At 46.1% G+C, this 17,293-nt stretch overlaps 2 protein-coding genes across 2 annotated transcripts in view; both read left to right on the top strand.

The window, feature by feature from the left end:
• Nucleotides 1–8,627, top strand: part of DRGX (dorsal root ganglia homeobox) — a 41,239-nt gene extending 32,612 nt beyond the window's left edge. The window contains exons 7-8 of the mRNA XM_083616018.1: nt 4,316–8,169; nt 8,437–8,627. Coding sequence (XP_083472144.1) covers nt 4,316–4,581 — 266 coding nt within the window. The 3' untranslated portion in view covers nt 4,582–8,169; nt 8,437–8,627. The remainder of the gene's footprint in view (nt 1–4,315; nt 8,170–8,436) is intronic.
• ERCC6 (ERCC excision repair 6, chromatin remodeling factor) overlaps nt 1–17,293 on the top strand; it is a 126,874-nt gene that overhangs the window by 101,815 nt on the left and 7,766 nt on the right. The window lies entirely within an intron of this gene.

Here is a 17,293-nt window from a genome sequence, read left to right as displayed (position 1 = left end):
TGTTTTTAATTTAGAATACAGGAGACAGCAGCTTCTTGAAACAATTTAGCAAAGGCCCCGTTCAGATGCTAAGGCTGGGCTTCCACACACTATGACAGGAGCAGATCTCCTATCTTCTAGAGTCCACAGCTCCCTTGACCATCTACCTTCTTTCAGTGGCACCCTTGTGGGGCTCAGGAGCCCAGTTATGCTACTCCTTTCCTGCAGAGCTGGCAGCCCCTCACCTTTTTTTCACATACCCTCCCTTGTGGAGGGTTCCCTCAGCCTCCTCCCCTCTCCTTGGGAGCCCTCCGCTGCTGCTGCCCCTGCTCTCTGAGCTGCCCCCAAAGAGAGGTGCCTCCTCACATTGCCCCACAGGGGCCTGGGACTTGTCTGTCCATTCCCAACAGCAAGGGCTAGCGGACTGGCTGGATGGGCTACCTCACCCGCTTGCTTGCACCAAGGCCGCCTCAGCTCCTGGCAACCAGCACCCCTGCCCAGCCCCAGCGGCACCATTCGCCTGGGGAGCTTGTAGCCAGGGCTGCTGCAACAAACAGTCGTGCAAGCCTTTGGGAGGCAGAGACGCAAGAGCATGGGTAGGCAAACTAAGGCCCGGGGGCCAGATCTGGCCCAATCGCCTTCTAAATCCGGCCCACAGATGGTCCAGAATCAGCATATTTTTACATGAGTAGAATGTGTCCTTATATTTAAAATGCATCTCTGGGTTATCAGTGGGGCATAGGAATTCGTTCATTTCTCTCCCCCCCAAAAAAAATGTAGTCCGGCCCCCCACAAGGTCTGAGGGACAGTGGACTGGCCCCCCTGCTGAAAAGAGGGCATCAGAGGAGGGCAAGAAGGAAAGAGGGACAGAGGCCAGTATTGCCCACAGCACCACTGATCACCATTCAAGGCACTCCAAGGTGCCAGGGCACGCTGGTTGAAAACCACTATTCTAGGGACTAAATGGAGCCTTCTCTTTATAACCATGTTCAGTGGCTCTCTGGGAAACTGTCATAAGACAGCAAAAATAAAACCCAAGTGCTGATTGAAACACCCATCTAGTCCGGCATCCTGTTCTCACAGTGGTGAACCAGAAACCTATCAGAAGTCTGCAAATAATAATAATAATAATAATAATAATAATAATAATAATAATAATATAATTTATTAATTATACCCCGTCCATCTGGCCAGGCCTCCCCAGCCACTCTGGGCAGCTCCCAACAGAATATTAAAAACACAATAAAACATCAAACATTAATAACTTCCCTAAACAGGGCTGCCTTCAGATGTCTTTTAAAAGTCAGGTAGTTGTTTAATTCCTTGAAATCTGATGGTAAGGTGTTCCACAGGGCAGGCGCCACCACCGAGAAGGCCCTCTGCCTGGATCCCTGTAACCTCACTTCTTGCAGTGAGGGAACTGCCAGAAGGCCATCGGAGCTGGACCTCAGTGTCTGGGCTGAACAATGGGGGTGGAGACGTTCCTTCAGGTATACTGGGCCGAGGCCATTTAGGGCTTTAAAGGTCAGCACCAACACTTTGAATTGTGCTTGGAAATGTACTGGGAGCCAATTCAGGTCTCCCAATGTTATATGGTCTCGGCGGCCACTCCCAGTCATGGAATTTTAGTGCCGCTTCTCCCCTTTTGTGATTCCCAGCAACTAACATTCAGAGACATATTGCCTCTGACTGGGCAGATAGAAAATAGCTTTGCCCTTCATTATTTTGTCTTAATTCCCTTTTAAAGTCATGCTGGCGGCCATCACTGCATCATGCGGTAGCTTCCATGGAGGTCCTTGTTTCGTGCGTGCCTCCCATTATTTTATTTATGCAGAAAAGTATTTCTGTACCACTATATTGTAAAATATCAAGGCAGTGTGTGCAACGTTAAAACAGAAAGCACCATTAAAAACAATAACAGATAGCCATTAAAGCAGCTGGCTGGTCAAAAAATTAAAAATTAAACAGCTGCAGAGGCCTGTGGACTGAAAAAAGGTCTTCAAAGATACCTGGAAGTCAAAAGTGAGGGCAGCTGCCGAATCTTGCCAGAAGAGGATTTCACAGCAAGGGGGCCAGCAATGCGAAATACCCGACTTACAGCTGAGGCCGCTTGGACCTCTAACACTGTACTCCTCTGGGTGATCTTTAGACATAACTCCCACCCGTTCACACACAACAACATTAAAGCTATGTGTCAGGGAACTGCCATCAGTGCCGGAGGGAGAGAGCAAAATCCAGAGGGATTCCAGAGAGCGTCCCGGGATTGGGAGAGGCAGCCCATCTTCTGGGGAAGAGAATCAGCGTAGCACCAGTGGAAAAGGGGGGCAGATGGGGGAAGCGGCGAGGTGGCTCCATGACTCCTCGCCGGGGACCAGTGGGGAGAGTAGAGGTCCTCCGCTGCCTACGCCCTCCTTGCGCAGAAGGCTTTTGCACAGAGAAAGTAGGAGGAGACTAGGCATCAAAGAGCTTCTTTGCTGGAAGAAGTTTAAGAAACGCCCACTGACGGATTCTGCCAGCGATTGAGACAGCCACGGGTGCATGGCTGGCCGGACAGAAAAGGTTCACTCAGGGAATACACCCAGGTGTTTTCACCGGCTTACGCACAAGCAACAACTAGAACCATCACACTATGTCTGAGCATTCCTTGTGCTGTTCACAGGCCCTCTGAGTTTGTGAAAGTTGCTAACGCGAGGCAGGAAGCAGAAGATGGACCTTTTAAAATGGGAAGAGCATTCTAGTCCCTATTGTTTTTACATTCGCAGTAAGACGAGTGAAACCACAAACAGCACTTTTCACTCATAGCTGTTTTGGCTGGGTACTTTCCACAGGCAGTTGTAAAGGCAGAATCAGGGTTTCTGGCCCCGTGTCTTTATAAAAGATACAAATTAGGAAAGATGATAATGTCCTTGTCTACTACTGTTTCTCAAAGGCTATATGACTAACCCAGTTCCTATAATTTTACCTCCATATTGTTCATAGCGTTGCCTGGCTTTTCGATCAATATGGTTAAGCTACACATTTTTTTAATGACTTTAAGCAGTTGTCCATAAAGATGAAATGCTGTTTCTTTGCCGAATCAAAGGTGGATTTATAGATATGCACAGTATGTGAGGAATTAGGGCGCCATGTGGCTGAGGCCTCCTCTAAGTTACTAGAATACATGGATAACTGAGGGGATACCATTGAAAAGTGACTACAAACAGTGAATTGCTGTTGTTGAATTCTAGAATTTTGGTGTGTTGAGTCGTTTCCACTCTTCTTTTCTTCTTCTCCCTGATCAGGACCATCAACAGAGGAGTGCAGGTGCTACGCATGTACTGAGTCCCAAAGCACTCTTAACTTTCTTTTTTTAAAGCAAGTTGGCCATTTCTGAAAGTTAGAGCACAAAATGTGGAGGCAGCTGTAATGCTTCAAGGCGTGGTAGGCAGCATCGTTGCTAAGGGTGCTCAGAATTGTAGAATTGTACAGCTGGAAGGGACACTGAGGATTATCTTGTGTAATTCACCGCAATGCAGGAATCTTTTGCCCAACGTGGGGCTCAAACCCACAATGCTCTACTGACTGAGCTATCCACAGGGCCAAATCACCTAATTCTGTTGCTAAGCAATAAGAGGAAGGATGTTGGCCACCAACACTTTGGATTTGGAAGCGGACCCCCTCAGAGCAGAACAAAAAGGTGGATGAAGGATAATACTGAGATATGTTTGTTACAGAACTTTCTTAGCCTCCACATTATTTAATTCACTCCCAAAGGGCGCTTCTTTTACATAATAAAACAGAATTGACTGGCTTTGGTATATTTTACTCAGAAGTAACTCCTTGAAATAAATCATGTTTCTTTTCTGCTGAGAAAAATTGGTGATACAGTCTGCCCACCCCGACAGACTTTTTGACCACTGTACAGTGGTACCTCGGGTTACATTCGCTTCAGGTTACATCCGCTTCAGGTTACAGACTCCGCTAACCCAGAGATAGTGCTTCAGGTTAAGAACTTTGCTTCAGGATGAGAACAGAAATCGTGCTCCGGTGGCGTGGCGGCAGCAGGAGGCCCCATTAGCTAAAGTGGTGCTTCAGGTTAAGAACAGTTTCAGGTTAAGAAACCTCCGGAACGAATTAAGTACTTAACCCGAGGTACCACTGTACTGTGGCTTTGGAACTGCTGATCTAGCCTGAATAGTGTCTGCACCAGCTTCATTCGTGGTGCCTACAGGTGGGCAGGCCCCTGGAAAATCCTCCTGGCGCATATTTGTAGAAGTGCATTGCAGCAGCAAACGGCTCCGTCTTTTACCGATGCATTCCGACGGCAGGTGGTGTTTTGTTTTTCCTCCCGCTGCAGGTAGCCCGCTGTGCTCTTGCTGTGTTCCCGACCACATGGGCCTCTCCTTCCTCCCCACGTACGGCTGCCAGAGTAATCGCACGGCGAGCGTGGCGGCCCTGCGCATGAAAGCCCGGGAGCACTCGGAGGCTGTGCTGCAGTCGGCGAACCTCCTGGCCTCCAGCAGCCCCACTCCACCCTCGGGGGCCAAGCCCGCTGCAGAGAATGCCTTGGACAACAAGCCGCCCGTGGCTGTGGAACAGAACGAAAGCGAGAAAAGTGTTTGAGACCCCACATGCCGCCTCATAATGAACTCAGCACCCCAAGAAACCAAATCCGAGGGATCCACCCTTTAGAGGCTATCTGGATTTATTTTGAACCTGGAAGGAAACTCGCTCATCTGTTGACAGTTTCAGCAATCTCTAGGTTTTCTCTGGCCCTGTCTTTTATTGCCACCATCAATTCCTGCTGCATTTCCCAAGGTTCTCCATTGCTCTCGCTGAATCTCCAGGTACTGCCTGGTGTTAGTTCTGCTTACGGCAGAACTGGATCCAGGAGCCCTGATGGGAATAGAGAGAGAAGCAAAAGGGCATTATTTGGTGTCTAGATTCCACCAGACTGGGGTGGGGAGGGGATATGGGGTTGCCTCAGCATCGCATAACAGGTCCCCCTTCTATTTAAACAAGAACAACAACCTCTTAGTTGTTCCACAGCGAATGGGTATAGAAAGGCCTGGTTTCATAGGCCTGACGAGCGGAAGTTCCTGAGATCCAGAGAGCAATATGGACAGAGAGGTCAGTCTTGTTGAGCTCACACAAGGGATTTTATTGCTAATCTATTAGTTTATTTATTTAGAAGGTCTGTACGCCGCCTTTTGAGAGAATGGCCCTCAACGCACAGATTACAGGAGATTGTAATGATGCACACACAACCAAACACCCCCTTGGCCCACATCCAAGCCACAATGTGACCCTACACATGTGTAGGAGGAAGGTGATCCTACACATGTGTAGGAGGAAGGAGAGCTAGCCACCCATACTGCAGAGGGGCCTTCAACTTGCTGGTGCCACTAACACCTTGACTTAGGCCATTCAGGTCTGAGAAGCCGGGCCAACAGCCAAGGAGTGTGACAATTCCCTGCAAAAACATTGGGGCTGAATTTCTAGGAATTTGAGTCATCTCTCCATGGGACCATCACTTCATCCTGTTCCCTATGTTCAGTTTGGGACGCAGGAGGCCACAGACATTCCTATCAGCTCTGAATATGTTTCTAGCAGAAATATGAATGGGTGAAGATAACAACCTCTCTTTCTAAGGTCTAATTTTAGCTAGGATTTGGGGGCAATGAAAATGACCGGAAGGGTCTACTACAACATCTAGATGATAAATAGGTCTTCTGTCATTGAATGAGCTTGGTGAATAAGATCTTTGGATCCATCCCTTCCTGGAAAGGGATTTCTGCTTTGCCTGCTAAGTTTGCTCTACTTGCCAAACTGAGGTCCTTTGTGGAACATGTCCCCTCCATTTCCCCTCATCGTAGCAGAACTGTAACTTCACACAGGCTGTGCCTCAAGATCCTGTTGAATTTGAGGACATGAGACCATCAGTTTATCCCACAGAGCAGAAGGAAGACACTTTGACAGCAGTCCATAACCAAGAATTTGATTCGTGAGCACAGAGTGGTAATATTTTTTATTTGTCATAGGTATGTCTATCCTGCCCTTCAGATAAACCCCAGTCGGATGGCATACAATAGAAGAATCAAATCATTTCAGCAGTGCAATACTATTCAAGTGTACTAAAATATAAGTCCTGTTGAATTCAACTCCCAGTTGTTTGGCGAACTGCCTTGCAAAATTCCAAGAAGTATGAATTTCAAAGGATAGCTCTGCTGCGGTTTCTGCATTGTCTCAGAAAGCGCAAACAAAAAATGGTTACAAAAGTGGGTACATTGGGGAAAAGATATTGGTGAAAATGACATGCACAAATGCATTATGTTTGGGGAGATGGCTTGCAAAAATATGCGTCCTAGGAAAAAGCGACCGTGTGCTAATATGCCGATCAGTGTTTGTGGCGGTGACTTTTTAACTTAACAAATTGCAAACCGGTAACACAAGTGTAGTGATCTGAACTTCAGATTGGAAAACTAAAAAATGGAGAGAAACAAAAACAGATAAATCGCTGCTTCTAGTAAGTTTGTCTCGGATTGCAGCAGACCCAGATATATAAAGCAGTTGTTGAGAACTCAAGGCTGTCACCCCTGATCAGGAAAGTGGAGTGCCTGGTTCTCCAAAGACCACACCTTTGCAGAGTCACAACCTCCCAGGTTACATAAATTATACTATGACAGAAAGATAGTTGGTGATGCTCAGGCCTTGTGTATAGATCATCTTTCTGGCTCGGGGTTCATTTTGAGCGCTGTTCTTTTGACTGGTTGATGAGCAATGCAGGAAGGCTTTTCTTTGTTTTAACATGATCAGCTGATAACATTTACCCCTGTCCTTTTGATAAACTTGAATCCCAGCAGAGAATAAGAAGCAGAAGGGGGCAGCCACTGTAGCTGTGGAGATTGCAGCACCTCTGTGGGGTTTGGATGCAACCAAATTCTCTTCACCTTCAGCTCTTAAGCATTTATCTGAAGAGTAACAAGAACAGTTTCTCCTGCCAAAAATAAAAAGCCACACACACACAAACATCCCAGGAAGAAGAGGAATCCGTGTCTCTTTTCACAGCCATTCCAGTCATTTGGAATTTATTTCCTAAAGTTCCACTATTAAAATGGTTTGCAAAAAAATATAAGCAATCTCAATTTCATTTCGGCATAATTACCGATTGCTCAGGTGAACTTGGCCCTTGTATACACTAACTCTTCATTCTAATGGTTTGATTAAACTCATTTTTCCTCCAGAAAGGTACATAAATAAGTGAACTGTTGAGCAAATTAAGAATACTTAACAGCATTGCATCTGAAAAGTAGTTATGTTGATTAAATTTTCTGTCCTTGAGGATTTTCAGGAAATTACTTTTGATCGTCAATAACACAATTAAGTAAAATACACGCACATTAGCATGAATAATTGATAAGAAATTATGTATTACCATGAAGCATTGATTTAATAATTCATGGTGCGACACTCTAGTGACTGTGCAAAACTGGAGACCATCACAAAAGCCTGCCTGCCCGATGTAGCTGGAATTGCTGCCTGGCAGTTTTGCTGTATAATAATGAGAAATACCTGCTGCATGATGTATTTTCTGTTGGTTTAATAAAAAAAAAAACATGTTTAGAAAAAAGGACCACAAGAATTGCCCTGCATTATTTTTAAGAGTACTTTTCGCTCCATCTCTATGAATGACATCTCTCTCTCTTACACACACACACGGTGTTTCATGGACCCTCAACACAATTTTAGCATAATTCCAGTTCATTTCAGAATGGCTTACAAAGGCACCAGTCCTGTACAGTCTGAAAACACCGTAGAATTATTGCGCATTCATGATGAAAAGCACGACACCCAGAATCTCAACTCTGTCCCTCTGAGCAAGGATACACAACAAAGACTGGACGATGCTTTGGTTTTACGGTTTGTGGCAGAACTCTTAATCCGGATTGCACGTTGGAAAGACGCAGCCTCCCTTTGAGAGTGGTTTTATGGTGCTCAGGTCAGATCAGTGATCTGCCCAGCCTGATATTGCTTTCGCAGCTGGCAGCAGCCCTCCATACTGTTTGGGCAAAGAGAAACATTTCCCTGATTATGCTGCAGAGATGCCAAGCATCCAAGAACCTTGGAGCTCCTGTATCCCACTGTGCCGTGTTGATGGAAAGGGAATTAGGGATGAAGGATGGGAATACGCAATTGCAGGTAAGGATGAGTGTAAGTTGTGGGTGAACATATCAGACAACACAGTGATTCTTCAAACAGCTCTTGTTTCTTCACAGGCCAGAACAGAACTGAACTGAAGGGTTCAGCCAGCCTGCTTATATAGAGCTCCACTAGAACGCAACAGTAACCACTTTCTGTAACTATCCAATCACTGAACGTCACATTCGATCCCTTATTTGCATATGTGGACCTGAGTGAAAACTATCTACAGTATCCCCCTGCTGGCCCAGGGTGAGAACTTCAGTACATAACAATGAGCTTTGGCCTGTGAGTTCTGTTCCCTCACTCAGGAAGCTGTGGCATCATCAGCAGGTCTGGGGCTCTGCCCTTCCAGTTGGTGGTTTGGTGCTGACTGCAACGAGGCAACTTGCTTCCTGCAGTCACCGTGAACATCACAGGGGAAGGACAAAGGAGGGTGGTCCTAGGATTCAGTATGTAACTGCTTGCCCTGCTACATTCTTCCAGGGAAACACACTGTTTGCGGCTGTATTGGAACAAACAGCTGTCAGGTTTTTGTGCCGATGTGACTTTTGTTCCGATTCAGAAACCACTCAAACCATGGGCGTAGCCAGGAGGGCAGGACACCTGTTCCCCCAATCAAATACTGTATTTTTTGCTCTATAAGACTCACTTTTTCCCTCCTAAAAAGTAAGGGGAAGTGTTTGTGCGTCTTATGGAGCGAATGCAGGCTGCGCAGCTATCCCAGAAGCCAAAACAGCAAGAGGGATTGCTGCTTTCACTGCACAGAGATCCCTCTTGCTGTTCTGGCTTCTGAGATTCAGAATATTTTTTTTTCTTGTTTTCCTCCTCCAAAAACTAAGTGGTCTGGTGCGTCTTAAAGAGCGAAAAATACGGTAAATAAGAAAAATGCTCCTTTTCCCTTACGGGGTACCCAAGAGCCCATATAGAGTCCTTATGTAGGTTTTCTATCGGTAGGAGAAAATAACCAATGCCAACCAGAGAATACTGAGAAGCAAAGCAGCTAGTAAGCATAATCTTTATTAAACTGTTGCGACAGGATGATCACCCCTCCACACACACGCAGGAGGAAGGAGGAACCCTGAACATTGGTGTGCAAGCTCTTATATAGACTTTTGAAATTGCCTACCCTGTAGCTCAAGATAAAGGGACCCCTGACCATTAGGTCCAGTCGTGGACAACTCTGGGGTTGCAGCGCTCATCTCGCTTTACTGGCCGAGGGAGCCGGCATACAGCTTCCAGGTCATGTGGCCAGCATGACTAAGCTGCTTCTGGCGAACCAGAGCAGTGCACGGAAACGCCGTTTACCTTCCCGCCAAAGCAGTACCTAATTATCTACTTGCACTGGCATGCTTTTGAACTGCTAGGTGGGCAGGAGCTGGGACCGAACAATGGGAGCTCACCCCGTCGTGGGGATTCGAACCACCAACCTTCTGATGGGGAAGCTCTAGGCTCTGTGGTTTAGACCACAGTGCCACCCACACCGCATAGCTCAAGACTACCCCTGAAAACATCATACATATGGCAATCTACAGCAGAATCCTGTCTGGCAGGACACCTGTTAATGGTCACTGATAACTTTTACCTGAGCATCCTGGCCATTCTTTTGTGATGGTAAATACTCAGTTCCTGAATCCAGGTCACAGGCTCACCCTATTCATACACAGATGTCCCCTTAAGGTGGGATTTGTGAGCACAGAGACAATGGGGAGGCTTTCCCCATTTCCATCCAAACTGCAGAGGATTATATTAGGTCAATTTGGGAGAGTCAAAATGGTTTCAGGATTGCTCTCCTGTACTATTTCAGACACGTGGTTTATATACTTAGGTATGTGTTTGCCTTGTTCATTTATGAACACATGATTTATATATACAAGACCTTAGAATTCCTATAACAAAGTAAACATCATAAAATTGTAGAGTTGAAAAGGACCACAAGGGTCATCCAGTCCAACCCTCTGCAATTCGGGAGACTTGCCCAATGTGGGGTTCAAACCCACAACCCTGAGATTAAGAGTCTCTTCTTCTAACACTTGAGCTACTTAAAGTTGTTGTTGTTTAGTCGTTTAGTCATGTCCGACTCTTCGTGACTCCATGGACCAGAGCACGCCAGGCACTCCTGTCTTCCACTGCCTTCCGCAGTTTGGTCAGACTCATGCTGGTAGCTTTGAGAACGCTGTCCAACCATCTCGTCCTCTGTCGTCCCCTTCTCCTTGTGCCCTCCACCTTTCCCAACATCAGGGTCTTTTCCAGGGAGTCTTCTCTTCTCATGAGGTGGCCAAAGTATTGGAGCCTCAGCTTCACGATCTGTCCTTCCAGTGAGCACTCAGGGCTGATTTCCTTCAGAATGGAGAGGTTTGATCTTCTTGCAGTCCATGGGACTCTCAAGAGTCTCCTCCAACACCATAATTCAAAAGCATCAATTCTTCGGCGATCAGCCTTCTTTATGGTCCAGCTCTCACTTCCATACATCACTACTCTGAAAACCATAGCTTTAACTATTAACTACTGAAAGTAGAATTTGTAGAAGGATTTTGACAGCTTTTTCTGAGTGCTTGGGGTCCAAACAAAGCAACTGGAAAGAACTGTTGGTGAGACATTTAATTCCAAATCTGCTAGACAGAGCCAGACAGCGGATGATGACAGATGGGTGTCCTCCCCCCACCAACATAAATCCTGGCTATGCCCATGGCTCAAACCCATGCCTAGAAAGCAAGCAGAAAATCTCTTGGACCTGTGCTTTCCAGAAAAGGACAAGCAGCATAGCTGTCAACCGTCCCTTATTTGGTGGGAAACTCCCTTATCCCAGCGCTGTGTCCCGCTGCTGTCCCTTATTGATGATGTCCCTTAAATTTCCCGGGTTTCAAAGGAAGCAGCTCCTCTCCCTCCCTCCCTGCCGGCCAGGGAGGAGGGAGGCTCCAACTGTGTTGCTTGGCTGTGTTGCTCACCCAATAAGGAGTCTAAGAACGACTGGGGGGTGGAGCTTGCATGCCTTGTGCCGATCAAATCGGCCGCGTTGCCTGGGGACTCGCCTTTGCTCAGCGCTTCCCAGCGGAGAGGTGACGGTGGTTTTCCTTGCTGCATCCCCTTTGCCGGCTCGCTGCGCTGTGGGAACCACTGCTTGAGGCTTCATTTGGCTGCTGGCTGGGCTTTCTGCCTTTGGCTCGGAGGGGCTCAGAAGTCGAACATACCTGTGCCGGGAAAATCCCTTATTTTGGCTGCTGATCCCAAGGCCACTCGTGATTGGCCAATTCAGTGAGCAGTCAGAATCCATCTCCCAGGTAGCAAACTCCACCCAGAGGCTTCCTCGGGTGCTCTGGAAACTCCTTAGGGGTTTTCTTGGGTCTTGGAGGGTGGAGGGGATGGTGGCCCACAGTGGCGCCCACCAAAGAAGGTGAGCAGGAATTATTATTATTTATTAAATTTGTATATTGCCCCCTACCTGCAGGTCTTAATGGCAGTTTGCAACATAAAACCGCATTATAAAAAAACAAAATACATAAGAAAAATTTTAAAAAACAAGAGTGACTCACTAACCCCCCCCCCCCGCCCAACGCATTTTAAAACAGTTTCAAATGTGATAGGAATTTTATGGTCTTAGATATATGGTACTGTTCATAAATGTACCAACCAAGCACATACATAGATCAGCACAGGAAGACCAACCTGGAACCATTTTGATTCCTAAACTGAGCAAATGTTTTCTCTGCAAGGTCAAAGTGGGAGACCTCCCATTGTCTCTTTCCTCACAAATCCTGTCTTAAGGGCACATTTAAGATATGAATAGGGTGTGAGCCTGTGACATGCCCAGGAACTAAGTATTTATCATTACAAAAGACTGGCCAGGCTACCCAGGCAATCCAATCAAGTAACCTGCCAGACAGGAGATAAACAACATTCAAATTTCTGTTTTAAGACCGCCTTTCCTGTGATGTAGGTATGATGTATCTGAGGGGTGGTCTTAGGTTACACGCCTTCTGTGATGTATGTATGATGTTCCTGGGGGTGGTCTTGATCTACAGGGTGGCAATTTCAAAAGTCTTTATAAGGTCTTGCACACCATTGTTCTGGGTTCCTCCTCTCTCCTGTGGGTGAGGGGAGCACCCTGTTGCAACAGATCAATAAAGATCAAGCTTACTAGCTGCTTTGCTTCTCAATATTCTCTGTTGGCCTCTGTTATTCTCTCCTACCAATAGGGAACCTATGTAAGGACTCTATATGGGCTCTTGGATACCCCATAAGGGAAAAAGGGCAATTTTTGTTTACAACACAAACATGCAAGGAATCAGTGCTAACGTGCAGATGGGGTAAGCACATTTAAATGTGGCTGGGCGCATGTGGGAAGCAAACGCAGGCAACGTCGTCCCTGTACAAATCAGGATCTGCTGTTGAGAGTTTGGGGGTTCTGCTGGAGACGCAGAAAGCTGAAAATAGTGGCACTGGTAACTGCATTTGTGCAGTCACTTGCTGATTTTCACTTCCCTTGTTTCTGTTTAATAGCTCATTGTCTCTGCTTGGGTCAGCTTCCCTGGGAACTCTGCCTGCTCCCCTGGGAAAATGAGTTGCCAAGGAGAGAGATAAGATAAGCAGAGATAAACAGTCTGCATTTGAGATACAGTGGTACCTCAGGTTACATACGCTTCAGATTACATACGCTTCAGGTTACAGACTCCGCTAACCCAGAAATAGTGCTTCAGGTTAAGAACTTTGCTTCAGGATGAGAACAGAAATCGTACTCCGGCGTCACGGTGGCAGCAGGAGGCCCCATTAGCTAAAGTGGTGCTTCAGGTTAAGAACAGTTTCAGGTTAAGAACAGACCTCCGGAACGAATTAAGTACTTAACCCGAGGTACCACTGTAGTAGCTTGAGCTCAACTGCCAGAGAGAGCCTGGTTCAAGTAAGGCCACTTTCCACACAATGAACTTGAAATTTAAAAATTTCAATTTCTTAGATATATATATATAATAAATGTTCATAACTGCATATATAAACCACATGTCTGAAACCCCACAGAAACCATTTTGTCCCTCCCAGATTGACCTCAAATATTTCTCTGCAAGGTTGAAGGAAAATGGAAAAGCCTCCCCACTGTCTTTTTGTTCACAAATCCTGTCTTAAGGGTATGTCTGTGTATGAATAGGGTGAGCCTGTGACCTGGCTCAGGAACTAAGTATTTATCATTACAAAAGACTGGCCAGGCTCCCTAGGTAATCCAATCAAGTGACCATAAACAGGTAACCTGCCAGACAGGAGATAAACAGACCGCCCTTTCTGTGATGTAGGTATGATGTATCTGGGGGGGGGGGGGTCCTCTGTCGTCCCTTCTCCTTGTGCCCTCCATCTTTCCCAACATCAGGATCTTTTCCAGGGAGTCTTCTCTTCTCATGAGGTGGCCAAAGTATTGGAGCCTCAGCTTCAGAATCTGTCCTTCCAGTGAGCACTCAGGGCTGATTTCCTCCAGAATGGATACGTTTGATCTTCTTGCAGTCCATGGGACTCTCAAGAGTCTCCTCCAGCACCATAATTCAAAAGCATCAATTCTTTGGCGATCAGCCTTCTTTACGGTCCAGCTCTCACTTCCATACATCACTACTGGGAAAACCATAGCTCTAACTATACGGACCTTTGTTGGCAAGGTGATGTCTCTGCTTTTTAAGATGCTGTCTAGGTTTGTCATTGCTTTTCTCCCAAGAAGCAGGCGTCTTTTAATTTCGTGGCTGCTGTCACCATCTGCACCGATATTACTTACCAGGATTACCCAATTGTATGCAATATACGGCTGTCTACATACCCAGAGACAAACTGCTTAACAAAGATGCACAGAAGTGCACATGCAAGAAGGGATAAGTGCCACAGGTGATATACTGGAACCACTCCTCTCTTTCTACTTGATAATAGAAAAAGGATGTTCTTGATATTGAAAGTCTAACCAATAAGTTTCTTGTGTGGGTGGCATTTGACATAAATTCACTAACGCATTCCGGTGGAATTTGGGATACATTCAGCCTTGATGATGCTGGAGATGGAAGCGCTGAGAATCGAAAGGTTTCAGCATGCAACTTGCTAATTGATTGTTTATGATCCCAACAGGTACAAATGGGAATTGCCCGTTTTAATCGTCTGCGCTTCTCTGCTTCAATGTTCCTAACTTTCTTTTCTAATTAAGTTGGATTTGCTTTGTCATCTGAACCGGCTCCCCTTCCAGCAGTCCTTCTGCCTAAGAATTGCCCTTTATTAAATTTCAGCATTCCGCTTCCCCCGAGAGACTTAAGTGCAGCTGTAACACATGCATTACTTCTCCCTTTGGCTCGGGGGAGCCTGAGCTCTTTGCAGGCACTGATTTTAAGAGCTCAGCTGTATAAGGTGTGGTGTGTTAAAGCAGCAGGATTCCCAGCCGCCAATATGATAGGACTGTGTGCCTCCCCAGTCCAACTGGGAGCCCAGTTTAGATCACCCTTGACCCAGGATGGTCCAGATCCAGCCTCTGGATCCAGATCATAACCTGGAAAAAAACAAATCCTATGGACTTGGATTGGGAAACTTGGGGTTCCCCTCTCCCACATAGGTAGCGGGAATGCGGGAATTTGGTGGCAAAGTAGCTTCTACTGAGTTGATGGACCCTGCCAATTTTCAGACAGGTAGCTCCAGTTCTTTTTGTGCTAGTCACCTTTAAAGTTTGGTGTGTATTTTTTCTAATCTTAAAGTCAGTTCTCCACATTTCCATTTGCAAAATTCTTTTTGAAATGTCTCCGTGAAAAATCCACCAGCATTTTAGTGCAAACATCTCCTAACAAACACATTTGTTTGCAATTTTGCCAAATGTACAGATTTTTTTGTAAAACAGTTCTTCCCAAATAGTTCATTTCCATATGTTATTTTCACCAACATACATGTTCCTGTGAAAAAACTTTGCCCCGGCAATTAGATTGCAAAATTCAGAGAAGTGCAAATCTCAAAGGATGGCAGGTTTTGGTTCGCCTATTCGGGAAAGTGTGAATTAGGTGGGTTTACTGTTAAATGCAAATAATTATTCCTCCAACATCCCGACTTTACACTGCAGGTTTGTTGTTGTTTTTTACTGTATATACTATATACAGTATATTAATTTCAGTTTCGTGGAGTAAGTGTAAGCAAAAAGCAAGGGCCATATCCAAGCAACCAGTGATACCAGCAAACTCAGGAAAATTCTGACGGTACCACAGGTTTAAAAAACTTTTTAAAACACCCACCCACACCCATAAGTTTTTTAAAAAATAGCAACCAAAAAGGAAAGATAATTGTACATGTGGGTGGTTGTGAGGGAGCCTGGGGAGATTCAGGAGCAGAGATCAAATGAGGAAATTTGGAGGTTGTTTAGCAAAGTTACTGCACAACATGACTTATGTTCAGACTTTAAACAGGAGCAGGGGAGATTTTGCTGGGCCCTGGAAGGCGGTGTGGAGAAGGCAAATAAGAACAGAGAAGGCTGAGGGACGAACCACAAGCTTTGTGTATGGACTTCAAAAGCACTTTCCAGTCATGAGGAACAAATGACTGCCTCCTGCCAGCCAACTTTCCTGAATTTCATAGCAACACAAGCATGCTGTTTTCTACTAGGTTTTTAATATAACAGCAGTCCCGAAAGACCTACATTGGCTCCCAAGTACATTTCTGAGCACAATTCAAAGTATTGGTGCTGACCTTTAAAGCCCTAAATGGCCTCAGCCCAGTCTACTTGAAGGAGCGTCTCCACCCCCATTGTTCTACCTGGACACTGAGGTCCAGCTCTGAGGGCCTTCTGGCGCTTCCCTCACTGCAAGAAGCCAAGTTACAGGGAACTAGGCAGAGGGCTTTCTTGGTGGTGGTGCCTGCCCTGTGGAACGCCCTCCCATCAGATGTCAAGGAAATAAACAACTATCTGACTTTTAGAAGACATCTGAAGGCATCCCTGTTTGGGGAAGTTATTTAAGGTTTAATGTGTTTTTAATATTCTGTTGGGTTGGGGAAACCCAGCCAGATGGGCGGGGTATAAATAATAATAATAATTATTATTATAGTAAGGTAAAGGTAAAGGGACCCCTGGCCATTAGGTCCAGTCGTGGCCGACTCTGGGGTTGTGGCGCTCATCTCGCTTTATTGGCTGAGGGAGCCGGCGTACCGCTTCCGGGTCATGTGGCCAGCATGACTAAGCCACTTCTGGTGAACCGGAGCAGCTCACGGAAACGCTGTTTACCTTCCCGCCGGAGCGGTACCTATTTATCTACTTGCACTTTGACGTGCTTTCAAACTTCTAGGTTGGCAGGAGCTGGGACCGAGGAACGGGAGCTCACCCCATCACGGGGATTCGAACCGCAACCTTCTGATCAGCAAGCCCTAGGCTCTGTGGTTTAACCCACAGTGCCACCTGCGTCCCTTATTATTATAGTATCCCCTTTCTAATCCTACTCTTTTTGCTAATCAACTCGGTTTCTGCTGAGATTCGGAAAGAAGCCGGTCATGTGATGTTCCTCCTCCATACACCCCAAAAGCCCATTCCCAAGCTTGCAAAATTTGTTTCCAACTCTTTCCCCCTTGCTCTTCTTTTGCTTTAAAATTCATTGCGAGGCCAAACAGGTCCAGTTGGTTACCTGTGTGTCCACCTGCCATCCCCAAACAACAGCACAGAGGGGATTTTGACTGGGAAAACAGTGAGGAAAGGATTAAATTCCCTTCCCTTAAGTGCCACGGTCCCAATCCAATTCTGCCACCCTGCCCCAGTCCTGCAGCTGTGATTCAAGTTTTTAAATAGCTATGGGAGATCGTCATTAAGGAACCTCTCGCATCCACAAGCATCCTTGTGTTCATACTTGAGAAACTGGGGAACTTGTAGAGGTCCTGTCCTATGGACCACAGTGAATGCTTTCTTCCCCTTTCTTTCCCTCTGCACTATTTTGTTCTGCTGGGGAGATTTCTGGGCCTCTGTAATCCAATAGCTGGAAGGCGAACATCAGGCAAATTGATTTGCAATAATTCAGTATTATTACTGCTGCTGTTGAAGAGGCACTATCTGAAATTCTGGCACACAGCAATGGGGCCTGTTGATCGAGAGCATTAGTTCTCTATTGCAAATGGAGGGTCCTCTTTTTATTGGATAAACTATAATAGCCAATTCGGCCGC

The sequence above is a fragment of the Podarcis filfolensis genome, assembly GCF_964270895.1.
Source record: "Podarcis filfolensis genome assembly, chromosome: 5".
NCBI lineage: Eukaryota > Metazoa > Chordata > Lepidosauria > Squamata > Lacertidae > Podarcis > Podarcis filfolensis.
Note: the sequence above shows the minus strand (reverse complement) of the source record. Positions and strands in the feature narration are given on the sequence as shown.